Raw genomic sequence first — 24091 nt, 5'->3', positions numbered from 1 at the left:
AAATAGGACATGGGACTAGGTTGGTTAGGGAAGAAAAAGCCGAAAGGAGGTTGATAGCCTAGAAAAAACTGAGGAATCACCGGGTGCGGTGGCTCACGTCTGTAATCCCAGCACTTTGGGAGGCCAAGGCTGGTTGATTACCTGAGGTCAGGAGTTCAAGACCAACCTGGGCAACATGGTGAAACCCCGTCTCTACTAAAAATACAAAAATTAGCTGGGTGCAGTGGCGCGTTCCTGTAATCCCAGCTACTCTGGAGGCTGAGGCAGGAGAATTGCTTGAGCCCAGGAGGCAAAGGTTGCAGTGAGCCGAGATTGAACGGTTACTGGGCAACAGAGCGACCCTCTGTCTCAAAAAACAAAAAAAAAAAAGGAAAAATTGAGGAATCAGGGGTCTAGGAGTCTCCCTCAGCTTGAAGAGGGAGTGAACACATGGGAATTACAAGGAGAGGGAGTTGTAATCAGAAAGCGAGAGTTTAATTTCTGAAATTAAGTCCATCAAGAACTCGTGACTTCCAGAGGGACCCTGTGAATTAGAAGTCTAAAAGGAGTGAAGGTCTTTAAAGACTAAGAGGATGGGAAATTTTGAGACAAAGTTGTTAGATGTTCATCTGTATGAACACTGAAATATCTTAAGATTATAGTAGGAATTGGGGAAAGAAGATTGGACAAGATAAGGGGTTAAAAAAAAGAGTGACAACGATATCAGAAGGCAACAGCAACAAAGAACAGAAGATGACCTTAGCCTCAAAGACACATTGCCAAGGGTGAAAGGAACACTTAGGCCAAATGCTTGAAAGCCTAATTTGCGTTTCTTCTGCAGGTGTGTTTTTAAATACCTAGGAAGGCATTTGTTGAATCATGCAAATGAAACTATTTTTCAAATGCTGAACAGTTTTTCTAAGTTAGTCTCCTTTTATTTTGTTTTATTTTGTTTGTAAACAAAACAAAACCAAAAAACAAAACAAAAAGACATGTTGGTCATGTCTCTTAGTAACGAAGACATCCAGCATTTTAAATACTGAGAAAGAACTTTTCAGGTCATTTACTTTTGGGTCCAGACAACTTTTAAATTTTTCCGTTTTGAAATAGTATTTAAATCTAGAGTTTAGGGCTGCAGGACCAAGAAGCTTTGTTGATTCGGTCTGTAAGGGAAATGGGTTCCTTTGAGCTGAGGCAGTTTCTCCTCTCTTTGGAGGAGGACCTTCTCAAAAACAAAACTCTCCACCGCTGTCAGTCACCAGGAGAACTAGGGTCGGTTGTGTGTTGGGAAGTTGCTTGAGACCAGTTCCTTTCCTGGGCACCTAGGTTTTTGTTTTCTGTTTTTGTTTGGGGGTGAGGGAAGTGGTGGTTATTTTTGAATGGCGACTGGAGGCAAGACTGAGGCCGAACCTTGCTAAGGTGGCTGCACAAAGAGGAAGACAAGAAGACAGCAATGGTGTCATGATAAAGTCTGGTCTTTTGGGTCTTAGCTCAAACTCAGAAGTGTTTTGTAGCAAGGCTGCCTGGTGTAAATCCAAGGATGGTAGCTACCTGGAGGAATGGGATAGGGTGTGTTCTTTTCAAAGGTATTCAGAAGTCAAAATTATTTTAGATCTGTGCTTGGTCTCACAAGACATATGGTGAATTAGGCCCAACTACTTCCATTTAGCGCCCTGCCTTAGACTCCTAAAGGCCCTCGAGCTCTGATCTTCCATGATTTGGTAGTACTTTAAAACTCAAACCAAAAGCTAAAAGAAAAAAAAAAAAAACACAAAAGAAAGAAAAAGAAAAATAGAACAAGCATCATAGCAAGCTTTGAAGTGGAATCCTGCCTTTATTCTTTTCAGATGAACTGACCAGTGGTGTTGTTGTTTTTTGGTTTTTGTTTGTTTGTTTATTTGTTTGTTTCAGATGGAGTCTCGCTGTGTCGCCCAGGCTGGAGTGCAGTGGTGCGATCTTGGCTCACTGCAGCTTCCGTCTTCCGGGTTCAAGTGATTCTCCTGCCTCAGCCTCCTGAGTAGCTGGGATTACAGGCGCATGGCACCACACCCGGCTAATTTTTTCTATTTTTAGTAGAGACAGGGTTTCGCTGTTTTAGCCAGGATGGTCTTGAACTCCTGATGTTGTGATCCACCCGCCTCAGCCTCCCAAAGTGCTGGGACTACAGGCGTGAGCCACCACGCCCAGCCTCAACCAGCAGTGTTTTTAACTGCTAGTTGTTTAAGCTATTGTTTAGCAATATGTCCTGTTGTAATGACATCTAACAGAATAAAGGGCTAAAGTGCTGCCCAGAGTGTCAGATGACATGGGGGGCTTAAGCCTGGCCCTACTGCTAACTAGCTATGTGATTTTAGGGTAAATCAGTAAATTCTCTGGGCTTCAGTTGATATGTTAGATTCTCTGTCACAAGCTCAGCAATGTTTTGTTTTGTTTTGTTTTTGAGACAGTCTTACTCTGTCGCCCAGGCTGGAGTGCAGTGATGTGATCTCAGCTCACTGCAAACTCCGCCTCCCGGATTCAAGCGATTCTCCTGCCTCAGCCTCCCGAGTAGCTAGGATTACAGGCACATGCCACCACACCCTTCTATTTTTTGTATTTTTAGTAGAAATGGGGGTTTCACCATGTTGGCCAGATGGGTCTCAAACTCCTGACCTCAAGTGATCCGCCCACCTCGGCCTCCCAAAGTACTGAGATTACAGGCGTGGGCCTCCCCGCCTGGCCAGAAATTAATTTTAACTATCATAAGTAAAATATTTGTCAGAAAGATGTCAGGCATCCTAATGGAAGACTAGAGGACCAAACTTAGAGAACAGGCATATGAAAGGAAAATAAATCTCAGAATCATCACCAAATCATCACCCAAATCATCACCAAGCCAAAGGGAAAAGTCAAGCTGGGAAGTGCTTAGGGCAAACCTGCCCCCCATTCTATTCCTAAAAAGATAGCTACTAAGATTTTTAAAAGCTACATACCTCCCTCACTAGGAATTGTGGACAAAGGACAGACAGAACTCAAAGTCATCCCTCCTCTGCTCAGTGAGATAAATGCAAACCTGATTGCCATCTTTGGAAAGGCTAATCAGAAACCCAAAAGAATGCAACCATTTGTCTTGTATCTTCCTATTACCTGGAAGTCCTCTCCCCACTTCAAATTATCTCGCTTTTCTTGATGGAACCAGTGTACATTTTACATATATCGATTGATGTCTCATGTCTCCCTAAAATGTATAAAACCAAGCTGTGCCCCGACCACACTGGGCACATGTCGTCAGGACCTCCTGAGGCTGTGTCATGGGCATACATTCTTAACTTTGGCAAAATAAACTTCCTAAACTGACTGAGACCTGTCTCAGATATTTGGGGTTCAAAGGAAAGAGCTAGGATCATTCAGGGAAGACCAGGGAGCAGGAGCAGACTGTCCCATACCTCGACACTCCCCATGTATCCAAAGCAGTAGGAATAATAGGGTATGGTCCCAGGGGAGAGTTTCCAGGGGAGATTCAGATTCCAAGGGGAGAATTTCCAACTGGCCAGATGTAAGCCACATTCCAGCTTCCTACAAAACCCCTTGCAGTTCCAGAGTTGGAGGCCACCAAAACCACATTTGAATGGATTCCGCAAAAGGAGAGTAGGGTGATATTGAAAAAGATAAATCAATTGCTGAACAGCCAAAAACAACAAATGTCAAAGCAGATGTGCCCCATCTGTAAAAACTAGAAGGTTAATTGTATGACCAGTGGTAAAATTATTGATCCTAAATTATGTCTCTGTCAGACATTTCTAAGATGCACATGGTTAAAGCAAAAATGGAATTAGAAGGTCTTATCAGTAAATGAACATTCAAAATGAGCGGAACAAATAATTTTGGTTTTTTGTTTTGTTTTTGCCTTCGATTTATGATTGGTAGTGAAATGACCAGGGAGTTTTGTCCAGATTGGAATTTGTCTCTCAGTCTTAAACAAATAGATCTATTTTCTCCCCTTCAATTTTTGGAAAGGGGAAAAACAGCTGCATCCTAGTGTAGTTGTGCTGAGCATTGTGCAACAGAGTTTAAGTGGAAGATTAGCTGGAACTAAGTCTGATAGTTATTGTTACTGAGTAAGAACCAGAGTCCTAAGCTCTTCTCTGCTTTGGCCAGTAATTGGTCTACTCATGTGGCCCAGTCTCTGTTTGGTGATAAGGATAGAAATAATCCCGACACTTGTATTCAGAGGCATGTGTCTGGGAAATCAATGCCCTCAGAGAGAGGGTTCCAGGTATGGCTGGGCATTCTAATATTCAGTGTTTGGTCATGCTGCGGGGGTAGGGTGGGAATGTCTACTTACAGAGAACAGTACGATATTTGGGTTTGGATTTTCTCCTGTTGTATTCTGAATTCCTTTAGGATTACAGAATCACATTTTCTTCACTACCTAGAGGTGTCCTTTTGACTTTTGCAGCCAGGTTGCATACATCAAGGAATAATTACTTTTTCCTTCCTGTTTTAGGAGTTTGGCCAGATTTTTTCATTAGCCATTAGTATTGATAGCTGTGTAGTTCCTTGAACTCTGGTCTGATATTTGAAACTTTTTGTTATGAAATTCCCTGTCTGTGGTGTGGTCACACCAAGTGAGAACATGAATTCCTTTCCACCTGGTAGGGTTGACAGAAGCTGTCCTAGCACCTTGAATCTGAAAATTAACTAAGCAGAGAAAGCTTATCAGGAGGGGAAAAATATTGGCAGAGTGGAATGTATTTGAAAGTTTTTGCTAGATGAGTATTCTTCAAGACGAAAGTATGAGTTCAGATTATGTGTGGTACTTGAATTTAACGTAAATACCAACCACTCACCTTGTGCAATAATATTGCATGCAGTCAATATTACACAATAATTTGCCTGCTGATTTTGGCTTCAAGCAGAATTATCAAACCAACTCCAGAGTTTGGCATTACAAACATTATAAACGTGAAAATCTGTTTCCTTCATTTTAGTATAACATCTACTTTCTGCCACTTGATTTCTCATAGTAAATGAGCCATTTCTTCTTGTATGTGTGCATGTAGAACAGTGGAATTTCTATCCAACTGACGTTCAGCAATTAGGCCAGGTATGTTGTTGCTTTGTTTTGCTTTCTTGACCTTCCTGCTGGTCATGGATGATCACCCTGGCCACATTCCTCAAAGATTATTTCAACCTCAGAACAGTTAAATATTTTCTTCCCTTAGTTGACCTTTTCCTCCACACTTTTTAAGAAGAAACTACCAGTTAATAAATGTTGTACTTTTAGGAAGTGATTTTGATCAGAAGGGATTGTCACAGAGCACTTTCCCAAATATTTTTAAAGCCGAGTACTCTTTCCTCAATATTTTGACACTGAGATGCCACCGTCATTTCCAGCAGATATTACAACTTGCTCTACTGTCCAGATTCATCTCTCAGACATGTTCTTTATCCCACTCAGTATGGTCTTTCTGTTTATGGCCTTGTTGGGAAAGTGCTGGGGAAAATGAGAAGAGTTGGAATCCGAATGGATTTCAGTAGTTTTCTCTCACTCCTGTACTCTACTTTTTTTTTTTTTTTTGGAAATGGAGTTTCACTCTGTTGCCCAGGCTGGAGTGCAGTGGCATGATCTCAGCTCACTGCAAACTCCACCTCCAGAGTTCAAGCAGTTCTCTTGCCGCAGCCTCCCAGGTAGCTGGGATTATAAGCGTGTGCCACCACACTTGGCTAATTTTTATATTTTTAGTAGAGATGGAGTTTCACCATGATGGCCAGGCTGGTCTTGAACTCCTGGCCTCAAATGATCCAGCCTCCTTGGCCTCCCAAATGCTGGTATTACAGGTGTGAGCCAACACACCTGGCTAATTTTTGTATTTTTAGTAGAGATGAGGTTTCACCATGATGGCCAGGCTGGTCCTGAACTCCTGACCTCAAGTGATCCACGCTCCTTGGCCTCCCAAAGTGCTGGGATTATAGGCGTGAGCCACCACACTCAGCCCCTGTACTCTACTTTTAAATTCCATTCTGTTGAAAAGGTGTATACGGAAGACATTGTGTTTCGTCTACCATAAACTATATCATAAAGTGAAAACAACATGGTAGAGAATGATTCGGAACATAAGCTTTCAAGTCAAATCTTGGTTTGAATCCTTGCTCTGAGGCTTGCTAGGCTTACTAGCTGTATGATCTTAAGCAAGTAATTTATGATCTCTGAGCCCTCAGTCTCTTACCAGTACCTACTTCATAGAATTGTTAGGAAGGTTAAATAAAGTAATGTAAAATTCACGTAGCATACAGGAGATATCTAGTTGAGTTAGCTATTAGCTCCTTATATATACATACACATACATATTTACGTATATACATACACACACATATATATACATATATACACACACATATATATACATATATATATATATTTCTTAACCAGGGATGTCTTTCCCCTTGTTGAGCAAGCAGTCTATGGCAAAGAGAAGCATAGATGTTTTTAAGTTATAAAATCTCTGGAGGACTTCATTGTCACGAGTGCTCTATTAGAAAGGTGATCCTGTCATATTTGTATCAAGCAGCTAATTATTCTCTTTAGATCAAGAAAATAGTATTCTCTTTATCTCATTTATTCCTTACTTAGGGGTTCTTAAGTCCTTTGGGGTTATATTTAACTTAGGCATCTGTAATCACATACAAATGACTTCATAGAGTTTACTGTAATTCTGTTTCTGTGCTAGACTCTACAGAACTAGTCAATTCAGAAACTTGAAAAAGTTTTCACCTGCCTTTTTAAAGAACAGATTTTTTTTTTTTGAAACAGAGTTCCACTCCGTCGTCCAGACTGGAGTGCAATGGCACAGTCTCAGCTCACTGCAACCTCTGCCTTCCAGGTACCAGCAATTCTCTTGCCTCAGCCTCCCTAGCAGCTGGGATTACAGGCGTCCGCCACCACGCCCGGCTAATTTTTTTGTATTTTTAGTAGAGACGGGGTTTTGCCGTGTTGGCCAGGCTGGTCTCCAACTCCTGACCTCAGGTGATCCGCCCGCCTCGGCCTCCCAAAGTATTGGGATTACAGGCGTGAGCCACTGCACCCAGCAAGAACAGACTTTTAATTAGACAACTGACAACTCCACGTCAATTGAATTTTTAAGCAACTGTTTCAGAAAGACATATTTACATAATAAATCTTTTATTATTCTGGCAAGATATACCAACTTTTTACCTTACACAAAAGTATATGCGATTAAATTTACATATAATTTTCTTCATATGCAAATAAAGCATTTAATTTTCAAGTGGAATTTTGTCTCCCTAAACTCTGGTGGTGGTTATAAATTTTGTTTTATCACTTCCATGCTATGAATTTTTTTCTGTTATGATAAGAGATTTTTGTAATCAGCCACACACTTATTTCTGGTCCCCTTGTGACCAACAGAATGTCACTTTTTTGGTAACTGAGGGGTCATGACCTGGGGCCACAGAATAAAGAGGATTGATTATACCATCCAGATTGTCTGCCATGAGTCTCTGGGAGCCTATATTGCACCTATTATAATAGTATTAAATAGTAGTCTCGGGCCGGGCGCTGTGGATCACACCTGTAATACCAGCATTTTGGGAGGCCAAGGTGGGCGGATCATTTAAGGTCAGGAGTTCCAGACAAGCCTGGGCAACATGGTGAAACCCCGTCTCTACTAAAAATACAAAAATTAGCCAGGTATGGTGATGTATGTCCGTAGTCCCAGCTGCTTGAGAGGCTGAGGCATGATAATCGTTTGAGCCCGGGAGGCAGAGGTTGCAGTGAGCCAAGATCTCACCATTGCACTCGAGCCTGGACGACAGAGCAAGACTCCATCTCAAAAAAAAAACAAAAAAACAAATAGTAGTCTATTGGCCTACCTTGTGCATTTTGTTCCATCAGAAAAATTTATTGACATTTGTGTTTCAAATAGGAAAGCCTCTTTTCTCTTATGTGTGAATTAGTGATATTTATACTATATGTGAGTTTGATTCCTGGCCTTTCTTTTATAATCAGAAGGTTTTGGAGTCCAGGGGGCTTTGAACTAACCAACGGCCCTTGTTTAGCTCCTTAACCCTTACTTTGAGAAAGCCCTACATACATTTTAAATAACACATTTAGATATGCTTTAAAGCATAAGCAACAAATGTATCTATAAAAAAACAGTATTACTGAACTCCAAAAACCAGGAAGTTCTTAAAATAGTGTTTGTCAAAGAGAAACTACCTATCTTACAGAAGAAATGACTGAAGTATGTTCAGTTGTTTTAAACTGTTCAACAAATATACACACTTCTTTTGTAGATGTAGTGAACTCCTTTGTTTACTGGAACCCACAGTGTCCAAAGCTGTTACTTTGCCTGGTGAATAGGTAGAATATTTAATCTTTATTTTTAAAATGTTTTCATTTAGTAAAGCAGCAGTTGCTGTGTTGGCAAAAGTGTGAATTTCATTTCCTGTCTGTGGTGTAGCCCACTCATCCTGTCACTCAGACATTTTGTTTTAGGTTGTTCCCGTAATGTGAGTGGAACAGAGTGACCCACAGTAGGGTGGCATGTGAACACCACGGATGTAACAAGAGACAAGGCTTGTGCAACAGACCACAAGAGAGCAATGCTTTATTTAAAGATGAAAACAAAACAAAATCAAGGCACCCCCACCCCCAGCCAGCATGCAAATTTTTAAAGTGACATCTGTGGATTCTTTTGTTTTTAGAAGACATGTTTCAGTCTATTTGGCAGGTTACCTCAAAGGTTTTATTAGCTTAATGGACTTTATTAAAGGATAAAATTGAATCAATGTCTGATAACATTATAGAGGTGATTTAATTTCATTTGCTAATCTGTCATCAAACATTTTAAAGTCCATTAATCTGCCACATATATTGAGTTCTATAATGATTATTTTTACATGTGAGACTTGTCCTAAATTACAGTTTCTGCTACAGTGACAGGACAGATATACAGTGTGGAAAAAACCTGGGATAAATTCATTCATCCATCACCTATTGTTCAAGCAGCTAATATGTGCCTTACACTGTTTCCAGTGCTGCGGCTACAGTGATGCGCAAAATTAAGTCCTTGCCCTCATGGAGCTTATATTCTACTATAGGAAGGTAACCACAAGTATGCATGTGAATAAATATAATTTTAGTTTATGATAAATATTCTGAAGGAAACAAAACAGAACAACAGGATAAAGTATGATTGAAATTGGGGGAAGGAGCAGTGATATTGGAGCTGAGACTTACAGAGTAACAGGCCATGAGAAAAGTATTCCAAGTAGAGAACAGAGAGCACAAAGGCCCTGAAACATCGAAGAAACAGAAAGAAGAATCACAGATCATGGTAAACAAAAGGGGAGATGATGTAACATCAGAGGAGTAGTCCTGTAGTATGTTACAGGGCCTTGAAGACCAAGCTAAAGACTGGCTTTTTTATTTATAAGTACAAAAGGAAGCCTTTGGAGGGTTTTAAGCAGGGAAGTGACACTGTATGATCTATATGATTTTTAAGTCACTCTGGTTGCTGTTTGGTGAGTAGATGATGGAGGGCAGAAGTGGTTGCAGATAGACCTGTTAAGAAGTTTTTTTTTTTTTTTTCTTCTTTTTTTTTTGATACAGTGCCTGGGGTTTGTTTCACTTCAGGGGCAAGGTAAATGGGTGAGGATGTAGAAGAAACAAAATTTACCACAAATTAAAGCTTGAATGTGATGGGAACACGGGGCCTTATTATAGTATTCCCTCTACTTTTGTGTATGTTTGACATTTTCTGTAATAAAAGGCTTTTTTAAGAAAAACCTTTTAAATAGTGGTCCAAGTAAGGAATGATGGTGCCATGGACCAGTGTGATAGTGGTGATAGGAATAAGTGGGCAAGTTCAAGATATATTTGAAAGTAAAGCTGGCCAGGCGCAGTGGCTCACGCCTGTAAGCACTTTGGGAGGCCGAGACAGGTGGATCACGAGGTCAGGAGATCAAGACCATCCTGGCTAACACGGTGAAACCCTGTCTCTACTAAAAAAAAAATTAGCCGGGTGTGGTGGCGGGTGCCTGTAGTCCCAGATACTCGGGAGGCTGAGGCAGGAGAATGGCGTGAACCCGGGAGGCAGAACTTGCAGTGAGCTGAGATTGCGCCACTGCACTCTAGCCTGGGTGACTGAGTGAGACTCTGTCTCAAAAAAAAAAAAAAGTAAAGCTCACAGGACTTGCTAATGGATTAGATATATATTATAGGAAGGAAAGACACTAAGGATGACTATTAGGTGTTTTGCCTAAACAACTGGGAGAATGAGGCTGGAGAACGAGGCCAGAGATTGACTTGAGGGTGGGAGAACTCAAGAATTTAGTTTTGGCAACGTGAATTTAACATGCCAATTAAAATTTCCAAGTGGAAATATTGAGTAGACAATGTCATTTACAATCTGCTAGCTAACCTTTAATAGCAGTGCTATACTCAAAAGCAATTTAGAATCCTCTATTAGGTATTTCTAAACTTGGCCTTCATGAGTTAAGTTCTATCCTTTCAGATTCTGTGAGAAACTTGATGGATAACTTGAAAGGCTTATTTAGTTTATTGATATGAAATAATTTAGATTTATTTTCTGGTTATATATGGGTATCCACTAGTTTTTTTTGCTTTTTTTTTTTTTTTTGTGACAGAGTCTTGCTTTGTCATCCCAGCTGGAGTACAATGGCGCCATCATAACTCACTATAATCTCGAGCTCCTAGGCTCAAGCGATCCTCGCACCTCACCCTCCTGAATAGCTAGGACTACAAGGCATGTGATACCACCCCCAGCTAATTTTTAAAATATTTTTTTGGAGATGGAGTCTCACTGTGTTGCCTAGTCTAGTCTCGAACTCCAAGCCTCAACCAGTCCTCTTGGCTTGGCCTCCCAAAGCGCTGGGATTACAGGCATGAACCACTGTGACTAGACCAGTAATTTTATTTTGAATAGCCGCTATCCTTAGCAGTTATTCTGCACCTTTATTATCATCTTGTGAATGACAAACTCCAGTGGGTTAAACACACTTCCTGCCCACTATTTCTTTTCACTGAGTGTGGGGATGCAAGTTGGCAGTAGTAAAATTTTGAGGTAATACTTTACTGTGGTGTATATTTTAAACATAAATCTTTTTTGCAAACTTTGGACCTATTATTAGTAGCTAAATATTGTAACATACTTCACATCTGATTAGGACAGTATTGAAACATCATTACTGATAACCTTCTACTAATCTACTTATAATAACTAATATTTATTAAGGGCTTTTTACTGTATACTAGGCACCACTTTAAGACACTCTGTTCTCATTGGCTCTTCACAACAACTTCATTTTATTATCCCTTTTTTACAGATACGGAAATTTAGGCCTACCTACTCTGATAGGAAGAAGTAAAGCTAGGATTCAAACTCAGACATTCTGGTTTCAGAGCCTCCGCTCTTAACTGCCGCCATGTAATGTATATAGAATATCGTAAGTTTTGGCTGGGCGCAGTGGCTCACACCTGTAGTTCTAGCACTTTGGGAGGCCAAGGCGGGTGGATCACATGAGGTCAGGAGTTCAAAACCAGCCTGACCAACATGGTAAAACCCTGTCTCTGTTAAAAATACAAAAATTAGCTGGTCGTGGTGGCTCACTCCTGTAATCCCAGCTACTCAGGAGCCTGAGGCAGGAGAATTACTTGAACCTAGGAGGCGGAGGTTGTTGCAGTGAGCCAAGATTGCACCACTGCACTCCAGCCTGGCAACAGAGTGAGACTCCCATCTGAAAAAGAAAAAAAAGAATAATATTATAAGTTTTGTTTCAGAAAACTTATCTAGAGGCCGGGCACGGTGGCTCACGCCTGTATTCCCAACACTTTTGGAGGCTGAGGTGGGCAGATCATTTGAGGTCAGGAGTTTGAGACCAGCTTGACCTATGTAGTAAAACCCTGTCTACTAATATACAAAAAGCCGGGCATGGTGGAGGGTGCCGGTAATCCCAGCCTACTCGGGAGGCTGAGGCAGGAGAATCGCTTGAACCCAGGAGGCAGAGGTTGCAGTGAGCCAAGATTGCACCACTGCACTCCAGCCTGGGCAACAGAGCAAGACTCCCTTTCGCAAAAGAAAAAGAAAGAAAACTTGTCTAGAGTAGGCAGGAGTGTATGCGTGAGTAACCACAGCCTCTCTTGATTATGTTTTTACGTTGTTCCATGAAGTTGGAACTTTGGAATAGGGAAGAGAGAATCCTAAAGTGGTTATCCATCCTATCCTTTGATTTCCTTTCCTAAATAATTTATTTTCTTTTGACTTTTTCCTTGTAGCATCAGCGAGAGCTTTCTAACTGTCAAAGGTGCTGCCCTTTTTCTACCACGGGGAAATGGCTCATCCACACCAAGAATCAGCCACAGACGGAACAAGCATGCAGGTAACACTTGCATATATACTATTTCTTTCTTGGTAACTGTATCTTGTGTTACATTCTAAAAGGTTGACTACCTCATCCCCATCTCTTCAGAAGTTCTTTAATGGTGAAAGAAAGTGTTGTACTGTGCTGTAATCACTTTTCTTTTACCCTCAGAGACCATTTTTTTAGCACTTAGCAAAAAGTCTTTTACACTTAGTAGATGTTCAATACATTTTTCTTAGAATAATTATAAGAAAGTACCAAAATACTCTAATGAAGCTATATGAAACTTCTCAGTTAAGATTGAGATTTTTTTGTTTCGTTTTGTTTTTTTGAGATGGAGTCTCGCTTTGTCACCCAGGGTGGAGTGCAGTAGCATGATCCCAGATCACTGCAACCTCCACCTCCTGGGTTCAAGCGATTCTTCTGCCTCAGCCTCCTGAGCAGCTGGGACTACAGGCGCCCACCACCACGCCCACCGCATTTTTGTATTTTTAGTAGAAACACGGGTTTCACCATGTTGGCCAGGCTGGCCTCGAACTCCTGACCTCAGGTGATCTGCCTGCCTCAGCCTCCCAAAGTGCTGGGATTACAGACTTGAGCCACCGTGCCCGGCCAAGGTTGTTTTTGTTTTGTTTTGTTTTGTTTTTTCGAGACCCTCACTCTGTCGCCAAGGCTGGAGTGCAATGGCGTAATCTCAGCTCACTGCAACCTCCACCTCCCGGGTTCAAGCAATTCTCCTGCCTTAGCCTCCCAAGTAGCTGGAACTACAGGCATGCACCACCAAGCTCAGCTAATTTTTGTATTTTTAGTAGAGATGGGGTTTCACCATGTTGGCTAGGCTGGTGTCGAACTCCTGGCCTCAGGTGATCTGCCCGCCTTGGTTATCCAAAGTGCTGGGATTATAGGCGTGAGCCCTCGCGCCTGGCCCTCAGTTAAGGTTTTGAGTGTTCAGGTTAAAAATGTTCAGGTGGGCCAGGCACATTGGCTCACAGCTGTAATCCCAGCATTTTGGGATGCTGAAGCAAGAGGATTGCCTGAGTTGAGGACTTTGAGACTGGCCTGGGCAAGATGGTGAAATCCCATCTCTACAAAAAATAAAAATTAAAAAAAAATTAAATTAGCCAAGTATGGCCGGGCACAGTGGCTCACACCTATAATCCCAGCATTTGGGGAGGCTGAGGCAGGTGGATCACCTGAGGTCAGAAGTTCAAGACCAGCCTGGCCAACGTGGTGAAACCCTGTCTCTACTAAAAATACAAAAATTAGCTTGGCCTGCTGGCACATTCCTGTAATCTCAGCTGTTCTGGAGGCTGAGGCAGAAGAATCACTTGAACCTGGGAAGCGAAGGTTGCAGTGAGCCGAGATCATGCCAGCCTGGGCAACAGAGCAAGACTTAACTTCAAAAAAAGAAAATTAGTGAATTGTGGTGGTGTACACCTGTGGTTCCAGCTACCTTGGGAGGCTGAGGTGGGAGGGTCCCTTGAGCCGGGAAGTTGAGACTGCAGTGAGCCATCTTTGCACCACTACACTCCAGCCTTGGTGACAGAGTCGGACCCTGTCTCAAAAAAAAAAAGAGCCAAACACAGCTCGCGCCTCTGATCCCAGCACCTTGGGAGGCCGAGGCGGGTGGATCACCTGAGGTCAGGAGTTTGAAACCAGCCTGGCTAACATGGCTAAACCCCATCTCTACAAAAAATACAAAACTTAGGCCTGGCACGGTGGCTCACGCCTGTAATCCCAGCACTTTGGGAGGCCGAGACAGGCAGATCACAAGGAGATCAAGACCATCCTGGCTAACATGGTGAAACCCTGTCTCTACTAAAAATACAAAAAAAATTAGCCAGGTATGGTGGTGGGTGCCTATAGTCCCAGCTACTCAGGAGACTGAGGCAGGGAAATGGTGTGAACCTGGGAGGTGGAGCTTGCAGTGAGCCGAAATCGCACCACCGCACTCCAGGCTAGGTGACAGAGTAAGACTCCATCTCAAAAAAAAAAAAGAAAAGAGAAATACAAAGATTAACAGGCATGGTGGCACACGCCTATAGTCCTACCTACTCAGGAGGCTGAGGCAGGAGAATTGCTGGAACCTGGGAGACGGAGGTTGCAGTGAGCTGAGATCGTGCCACTGTCCTCCAGCCTGAGCGACAGAATGAGACCCCGTCTCAAAAAAAAAAAGTTTAGCTGTTCCCTTGAATCTTATTCAGAGTTACTTCAACTAATCAAAGATTCAATTTCTGATTTCTTTCTGCTCTCTAGTGATGGTATGAGGAGGAGAATGATACAGAATATACTAAGATAAACTTTTTGCTGTGATAATGAGTTATTATGTCACATATTAAAGTGCCGGTGTCTACTACTTGAATGTATACACTAAAAAGACTGGAAATTTAACCCAGAGGACTTCTATAAACAAAGAGTCATCAAATAAACAAAGAATGAGTATAAGCTCTGGTTTTGAAATATCAACTAATAGTAGTATATGCATTGTATTATTTTATATTGGATTTCTCTAAAATCAGGAACACCTGTGGTGATGACGTTTAAAAAGAACCGTAGAAAATGTGTCCTAGGGAGAGAGATCTCCAGGTGTAGGATATCCACAGTTTAAGAAGATAACCTGATGTTTCTCTTCTACCGGCAGACCTTATTTATCATTTTGGGGAAAAAAAATAAAAGCTTGAGGACACTAATCCTGATCAATAGTATACAAAGAGGCAGATTGCTTGTTGTCATAAATGTGACACTTTGACTACTTGTGACCTCCAGGAGTGAAAAAAAAAATTGTAACTACTAAGAAAGGAACAAAGACTACAATAACCTTAAGTGTTTAGGTCAGAGGTGAAAGCCAAAAATATTGGATCCCATTGAGCCAGTAGTTGAGCATAGCTTTAGTGAGATAATCTCGGTTATTTTAGTGGCTGCCCTACTACTTGTCTGGGCCTTCACGTAGTTGCAATTGTGGCAGCTCAGAATTGTAATCCATTTTGTTTGGACAATATTTTCCTCCTACCGAAACTCTCTAGCCATGGAAAATTTTTTAGAGTAAGGGAGGAAATAACCTCTTTTGGAAATTAGCTTGGATTGCACTTTCTAAAACCTTCCTCCCCAGTGTCCAGTACTGGAGGTCGGGTAGGGGAGGACGCTTCCTCAAAAAACTTGAATGTGTGGAAGAAGTATGCCCCCTAAGCTTTTTATTTCTTTTTAGTGTGGATATTTATCCCTTACAGTAAAAAGAAGACAAATTATTGGTTTAAATCCAGTTTGACTAGGATGTTGGGCAAATTACTCTATGGCATGTAATAGTTAACGGGGTCAATGGCTTTTAAAGCTCCTGGCACTGGTTGGCATTTTTCTTTGGTCAAACTTCTACACTCAGCTGCCACCCAGGTTTCTACTTGACATCGTTCAGTTAGCTTTCCTCATACTAAAAAGAAAAGCAGATTTAACACAAGCTGAATGGATTTGTGATCCAGACCGGAACAGATGAGGCAGTGCGAGTATAAACTTGGCTTACAAGAGCCAGGCTGTCACATAAAGTGAAGCTGTCTTGGCCAAGCCACAGTAACTGCAAGTTGATGGCAGAATTGAGAGCAGATCAAGGGCTTACCATGTCTAGTTGTATTTCCTTATGCATGTTTCTTGAACTAGTTAGAATTTTTTAACTGGGCTACATTTGAAATATCCAAATAGTATTTTGCAAAGAAGGCTATTACAGGTGAATGTCTGCCAGTACTTTAAATGGAAACAATGAAAAGTCTATAAAATCCAATAGAAAATTGAAATTTAGCTCCTAGCAGTGAAGTATATGGTGGGAGAATGTAGGGAAGGTTATCTTAATGCTGTGTCAATATATTGCCTTATATTAGACTCTGTGAAGAACAGTTGCCCAGTAGGAAATGATATGCAGTTTGCTCAGAGCAGTACTTTTTGCAGCTAACAAACCTGAGCTTCCAACTCACGTAAGAAGGCTTACTTGAGTAGGCCTCCTGACTTTTTTTGTCTGAGCTTCAGAAAAGCCAGCTGAATCTTTGGGCCAGTAGTGTTCGGAGTGGGGACTTTGGGCTGCTATTTAGGGTTCTCCTCCATAAGTTCTCCACCCTAAAAATCCTTTCCTCTGGTTATTTCTACTGGTAGGACAGAAGGAAACTTAGTTTTAAAGAGGCTCCAGCCTGGTGCAGTGGTCTGCGCCTGTAATCCCAGCACTTTGGGAGGCCCAGGCGGGCAGATTGCTTGAGCTTAGGAGTTCGGGAGCAGCCTGGGCACCATGGTGAAACCTCATCTCTACAAAAAATACAAAAAATTAGCCAGGCGTTGTGGTGTGCACCTGTAGTCCCGGCTACCATGGAGGCTGAGGTGGGAGGATTGCTTGAGCCCAGGAGGTCACAGCTGTAGGGAGCCGTGATGGCGTCACTGTACTCCAGTCTGGGTGGCAGAGTAAGACCCTGTCTCAAGAAAAAATAAAATAAAAAGTATCCTCAGCTGCTTAACGCAGTTGCAACTTATAACTCGGGTAGCTTTTCATTGCTTATACCTAACACTTTGTCTCTTCATACCTGTCCTTTTATTTTTTGTTTAACAGCTTTATTGAGATATAATCTACATACCATGTAATTCACCCCGTTTACTCATTTAAAGTGTACATTCATTGGTTTTTAGAAGAGTCACAGAGTTGTACAGCCATCACCACAATCTAATTTTAGAACATTTTTATCGCCCTGAAAATAAACCCGATACCCATTAGCAGTCACTCCCTATTTCTCTCACCCTCTCTCCCAGCCCTAAGCAACCACGAGTCTACTTTCTGTCTCTGTAGATTTTCCTATTCTGGGTGTTCTGTAAATGGATTCATATAAATGGATTTTTGAGACAGGCTCCTTTTACTTAGCATGTTTTCAAAGGTCATCTATGGTATAGTAGGTATCAGTACATCATTCCTTTTTATGACCCAATAATACTACATTTTGTGGATAATACCACATTTTATTTTTTCATTCATCATTTGATAGACATTTGAGTTGTTTCCACTTTTTTGCTATTATGAATAATGCTGTATATACATGCGTGTACAACTTTTTGGGTGGACATATGTTTTCTTTTCTCTTGGGTTTATGCATATGAGACTTAAGATTGTGTCCCTGGCCTTGAAAGGTAGTAGAATGGATCTGGCCAAATATAATGACTCTCCATTTTAATTTTGAAAATTGAAAGATTCTGCAATATGGAATTAATTGGTCAGAAGCCAGCAGTGAAAACCATCCTTTTTGATTTGGGGTGGGGGGGGGTGGGTGTTTGGTTTTTGTTTATTTATTTATATTTAAATGTAAGGTCTTACTCTGTCACCCAGGCTGGAGTGCAGTGGCATAATCATAGCTCACTAGCCTCAAGCAGTCCCCCGCCTCAGCCTCCCAAAGTGGTGGGATTAAGGAAACTATTCTGTGTAAGAAGAAAGGAAAGAGTTTCAGACTTGCTGTCATTCATATAAACGCACCAACCCATTTGCCAACCTACTTTTTTTCTTCCTGCCTCTATCCACTTCTTGTACATAACAGTATTTTATCTCATAATTAACAGCTATTAGTTAACTGAAGGAAAATTATGTATGTAGATTTCAAGACCAATGTGAGAACAAGTTATAGTGGCATTCATGGTTATGTGACTGTGTCTGTCACCTTAAACTTTAATAAGGGCAATAACTGAGTGGGCAAGAATGAGGTTTTTTTGTTCACAGATTTTCATAATTTATGATAGTACATTATTTATCTCCTGCTATCTAAAGCCTTGGATTTCCTAGGAATATGAGGAAATCTATAATAGTTAAAACAAAGAAATTTCAACTTAGTTTGACAAAATGTGTAAGAACAAGTGAGGATTCAAATAATGGTTGGCCATTTTAAAGAACCTAATAATATGTTCAGGAGAATATATATCCCTTATGTGGCATACTTAATATATACTCTCATTGGCCGGGCACAGTGGTTCACACCTGTAATCCCAGCACTTTGGGAGGCCGAGGCAGGCAGATCACGAGGTCAGGAGATCAAGAACATCCTGGCTAACATGGTGAAACCCCGTCTCTAAAATACTAAAATACAAAAAATTAGCCGGGCATGGTGGCAGGCACCTGTAGTCCCAGCTACTCGGGAGGCTGAGGCAGGAGAATGGCATGAACCCAGGAGGCAGAGCTTGCGGTGAGCCGAGATCGCGCCACTGCACTCCAGCCTGGGCGACAGAGCGAGATTCTGTCTCAAAAAAAACAAAAAATACATATATATGTATACACACACACACATATATGTATATACATATATACACATAAAATATATACACGTGTGTGTGTGTGTGTGTGTATATAATCTCATTATAGTATCAGTCACTACACTCCAGCCTGGGTGACAGAGCGAGACTCTGTCTCAAAAAAAAAATTAAGATAAATAATAATTTCAGTCACTAATATGAAAGTCATTTTAAACTATTGACCTTATTCTAGGGAGAATCCAAAAGTCTTCTTAGGTCAAATGCAACCAAAGCATATGATTATAGAAATAGGAATGACAAAATGGTTAGCTTTTTAAAAGTTATGGATAATTCCTCTAACACTACACTACTACACCCATTTTCAAAGTCCCCTCATTGCTACTTTCAGTGAGCCTGAAAATACAGCCAGTGAGTGCTGCCTCTGCCTAACAGATCTCAACAACAAGTCTCTCATCAACATCCACCATAATACAAAACTGAGACTGGTCTCAAGTGTACCTTTCATAGGACAGACATAAGTTTTAATATAGTATAGACTAAAAGCAAATGTATTAAGATGCAGTCTAGCAGTCTCTCTTTCCATTTTAAAAGAAGTCAATAATCATTTAATTTCTATGTCTAATCAGAGTCCTTTAATGAATCAGAACTTTCTTTTACAAAAGTCACTGAGGTAGAAGGAATCCTCTCTGTCAACATTAGAATGGAGAATAATTATCCTTTGGTTTGTAAATTTCACCAGGCGATCTCCAACAGCATCTCCAAGCAATGTTCATATTACTCCGCCCAGAAGACAACATCAGGCTGGTAAGTTAGTGGTGTCATCATAATTTTCTTCCTCAAAAGACTATCTAAGATAGCCAGCCAACATTGAACAGTCATTTTTACATCCCAACACAGTGCTGGGAACTATGTGAAGTAAGAGAGAAGATAATGTGGAATGTTGTGAAATAATTTAATGGTTTAAGACTGTTGGTAAGCACCAGTTTGTAAGTTATTAACTATAATAACAATTGAAGTTCAGAAAATCGAGAAAAACCTTGGGGATTTGACCTAGATGAGGAAGGTTTATGTAGTCAGCGGAGCTTGAGCTGAATCTTGAAAGATGTTGAGATTTGGATTGGTAGAAAGAAATTATTCTAGATAAGGACTTAACAAGCAAAAACACACATAGAGAAGGACAAGGAGGGAGTGAAATGGCCAAAGATTGATGCTGGCTTCAGACTCAGGAGACTTGGACTTAGGTGCTAAGTCATATGATACTGAACAAGTTACTTTACCCTGTCTATGCCCATTTCCTCATCTCCTGACTACCTCTTCTGTTGAGAGGGTCAACTGGACATGAAAACATACTGAATAGTGCAAAATGCTGTCTAAGTATGGGGATTATTATTAGGAAGATAGAGACTAGAAAACAAGGCAGGCAAATATGGATTTAGTGCTATAAACTGGAGGTCTCAAACTGGCAGTGTATAAGCCAGAGATATGTTTTGTTTGGATCACAGTGTTTTTTTAAAAAAATGTAAGCCAGAATTTTAAAGTTAGGTGAGGTCTAGCATGGGTTCTTAATTTACCATAATCCTCTTTTTGAAACAGAGTCTCACTCTGTCGCCCAGGCTGGAGTGCCGTGGCACAATCTCAGCTCACTGCAACCTCCGCCTCCCAGGTTCGATCAATTCTCCTGCCTCAGCCTCCCGAGCAGCTGGGACTATAGGCACGTGCCACCACACTCAGCTAATTTTTGTATTTTTAGTAGAGATGGGGTTTCACCTAATTGGGCAGGCTGGTCTCAAACTCCTGACCTTGTGATCCACCCGCCTCGGCCTCACAAAGTGCTGGGATTACAGGCATGAGCCACAGTGCCCTGCCCCTGTTGTCTTCTTAAGTCAAGTGTCACCATTTGTCATCATTCCTGCACTGTTGTAGTAGTACCTCCAATAAAACTAGGAAAACAAAACCGAGATGAGCATATTTCTTTGTGGAAATTGGAAAGTATTTCTACCCATTCAATATTCACGTGGCTTACTTTCCTTATTTACATTTCCCATCTGAGCCTCTTAGGAGTGTCCAATCATTTGACTTCCCTGGATCACATTGGAAAAAGAAGAATTGTCTTGGGCCACACATAAAATACACTAACACTAACGATAGCTGATGAGCTTAAAAAAAAAATCAGGAATATCTCATAATGTTTTCAGAAAGTTTATGAATTTGTGCTGGGCCACATTCAAAGCCATCTTGGGCCACATGTGACCCATAGGCCATGGGTTGCACAAGCTTGCTTGCTTGCTCTTGTACTAGCTAAAGGTAGTACCTCTCCCTTTTCAATAAGCAGTTGTGAAACATCACAGGTTTTTCAGCCAAAGAATGCCATGGGACAGCTATAGTAGTAGGGAAGATTCCTCATAAGCTAATACAGAATAGAGAGGAGGAAAAGATCATTTTAAATCAGGGAGGCCTGCTAAGGTAGTTATTGCAGTAATCTAGGCATGTGGTAATAAGTCCTTTGATTAGAATATATAAAAATTTAAAGGAATCCTTTCATAGTTGTTTTATATCTTATTTTTAATTTTTTAAATGTTTTATATCCTAACCAAAAGTAACATTATACATTTATATAAATCTTGTCTGTATTTCTTGATATATTTCTTTCTTAAATAATTATTTAAGGCTGGGCGCAGGGGCTCACGCCTATAATCCCAGCACTTTGGGAGACTGAGGTGGGCAGATCATTTGAAGTCAAGAGTTCAAGACCAGCCTAGCCAACATGGTAAAACCCTGTCTCTACTAAAAATACAAAAATTAGCCAGGCATGGTGGCACACACCTGTAGCTACCCAGGAGGCTGAGGCAGGAGAATCACTTGAACCTGGGAGGTGGTGGTTGCAGTGAGCCAAGATTGCACCATTACACTCCAACCTGGATGACAGAACGAGATTCCGTCTCAAAAAATAATCATAATGTTATTATTGTTGTTTAAAAGGGAACAGGGGGATGCAGTTCTTACAGTATTAATAATCTGGAGTGGCTGGGGTGTGGTGGCTCATGTCTGTAATCCCAGCACTTTGGGAGGCCGAGGCAGGAGTTCAAGATCAGCCTAGGCAACATAGCAAAATCCTGTCTCTACAAAAAGTAAAAAATTAGCTGGGCATAGTGGCATGCCAGCTACTCGGGAGGCTGAGGTGGGAGTATCGCTTGAGCCTGGCAGGTTAAGGCTGCAGTGAGCTGTGATCACGCCACTGCCCTCAACCTGGGCAACAGTGCAAGACCCTGTCTCTAATAATCATCATCATCATCATCTGAAGCAATGATTCTCAAACTTTAAAATATATCAAAATCACCTGGAGAGGTTTGTTAAATCACTAATTGCTGGACTGCATATGCAGAGTTTGATTAGTAAAGGGGAAGCAGAGATAATTTGTATTTTTAAGCCAGTTTTGAAACACTGCTGATGCTGCTGATCCAGGAATCACACTTGGAGTACACCTCTTTGAAAACCCATAACAACAATCATTTGCACATACGCACATACTGGATGCCCAATAAATATTTGCTGATAGCTGTTGACATTTGTGTGTTTTGGTAAAGCTAAAGCTTTAAAGAGATCTAATATCACTTTATCATGTTCTCATTGATAACCTTCTGGAATTTGGTGTGAACCTCTAAATATTAAAATAATTTTAACTACATAAAGACTTGGAAGAACATGAAGGAAGCAGTTATGAAGGCAGAGCTGGCAATTCTTTTCTTACTAAAATATGCATCTTCAGCTGCTTTACATTTATAAAATAAATTCAGAAAATGTAACTTATGCCTCTGAATTCAAAGTTCACATGACAAGTCATTTTACAGTTGTTTTGAATTGTTACAAACACATAGTCATTATGTTTCAGATTATTGAGTGAGTCATCTTCAAGAAAATGAGTCAATGCATTGTATGACTTTGGACAAATTAGCACTTCTCTAACTGAAAGGAGCATTTGTAGACTCAAAGCAAAGGCTTTTGTTTTGAGTTAAATTTGGAATGCTGAAACTCTTAAGATTTGTGCAGAAGGTTAAAAGTTTGATAGTCAGCTGAAAGTCTTGCCTTTTTTTTTTTTTTGAGACGGAGTCTATCTCTGTCGCCCAGGCTGGAGTGTGGTGGCTCAATCGCGGCTCTTTGCAACCTCTGCCTCCTGGGTTCAAGTGATTCTCCTATCTCAGCCCCCCGAGTAGCTGGGATTACACACATGTGCCACCATACCCGGCCAATTTTTTGTATTTTTAGTAGAGACGGGTTCACCATGTTGGCCAGGCTGGTCTTAAACTCCTGACCTCAGGTGATCTCCCCATCTTGGCCTCCCAAAGTGCTGGGATTACAGGCATGAGCCACCGCGCCCACTAAAAGTCTTGCCTTTATTTTTTAAATAACCCAACCAAACCACACATTTTGCTTTAGCATTGAAAACAGGACGAAGCCAATCTTTTCCTCCAGGGAAGCTCTGTGTTCCAAATACAGGCATCAAGCGTTAACTTTAGTACTTAGGAAAACTGTAGCTAGTAAAATAAAGGAAGTGGTTTTATAGTACTCTTGCACGTTACCAAAGATCAACCATTTAATTAAAACAATAATCTGAGAAATTAAGAATTCTCAGGACATTTGAAGTAACTTCAATTGATGTTCTTAACTAAAGCTGAAGTGCTGATAAGGTACAAAGAAGTCTTTTTTGAGTACTTTGCAGGAGAATTTAAGAAAATGAGTTGTTTTATTATTTTGGTTTTCATCATATGTTGCCTCTAAAATGGAAGTTGGTTTATTTTTTCTAGCTATAAATCTATTATGTGGGATTTTTTTCTCCCAGTCAAACATGCAAAAAGGTATAAATAAAGTAAAAATCATTCTGTATTCTACATTCTGAGAAAATCATTGTTAGCAATTTGTATAAGCATCCTTCCACTCTTTTTAAAAATATGTATATATAAGAGAGAGAGAGTGTAAAGAGTGAGAGGAAGAGCGTTGTTTTGTTTCTACAGAAATGTGACAAAAATAGAAATACCTTTTTGTAACCTACTTTCTTCATAATTTATCATGGATGTCTTTCCATGTCAATAAATAAATCGTGGTTTTTAATGGCTACACGGAATATAATTCATATTTAAGAATTTCATAGAGACAGACTGATTTTAAAAAAATATTCAGAGACTTCCTCAAGTTCTAATCTTTTTATTTTGAAGACAGTGTTCTTTAGTCTACTAGTGTCACAAGTGAAGCCTGTTTTAATTTTGGCTATTGGTTTTGCTTCATTCTTTTGACTAGCGTTTAATATTTACATACTTTTGGAACCTTTCTCTCTGATGGATTGGGTGAACTGTCTGTCTTAGACATTGGGTCTTTATAATGTAGTTTACTGGGGGTAATTAATTTCTTTTCACAAAGAGTCTTACATCATGCATGCAGGGGCATGCATGTAAGACTCTTGGTATAGAGAAATTATTTT

At 40.7% G+C, this 24091-nt stretch overlaps 1 protein-coding gene across 4 annotated transcripts in view; it reads left to right on the top strand.

Annotated features, from left to right (window-relative positions):
* The window catches only part of SSH2 (slingshot protein phosphatase 2), a 321074-nt gene that overhangs the window by 227453 nt on the left and 69530 nt on the right, over positions 1 to 24091 (top strand). For all 4 annotated transcript variants that reach the window (XM_011940852.1, XM_011940851.1, XM_011940854.1 and 1 more), the window contains 2 exons: positions 12278 to 12381; positions 19358 to 19422. In XM_011940852.1, the coding sequence (XP_011796242.1) occupies positions 12278 to 12381; positions 19358 to 19422 (169 nt within the window). The remainder of the gene's footprint in view (positions 1 to 12277; positions 12382 to 19357; positions 19423 to 24091) is intronic.

Source organism: Colobus angolensis, unplaced genomic scaffold (assembly GCF_000951035.1).
Source record: "Colobus angolensis palliatus isolate OR3802 unplaced genomic scaffold, Cang.pa_1.0 Scaffold193, whole genome shotgun sequence".
In the NCBI taxonomy this organism is placed as follows: domain Eukaryota; kingdom Metazoa; phylum Chordata; class Mammalia; order Primates; family Cercopithecidae; genus Colobus; species Colobus angolensis.
The sequence above is the reverse complement of the archived record's forward strand: the minus strand, read 5'-3'. Positions and strand labels throughout refer to the sequence as shown.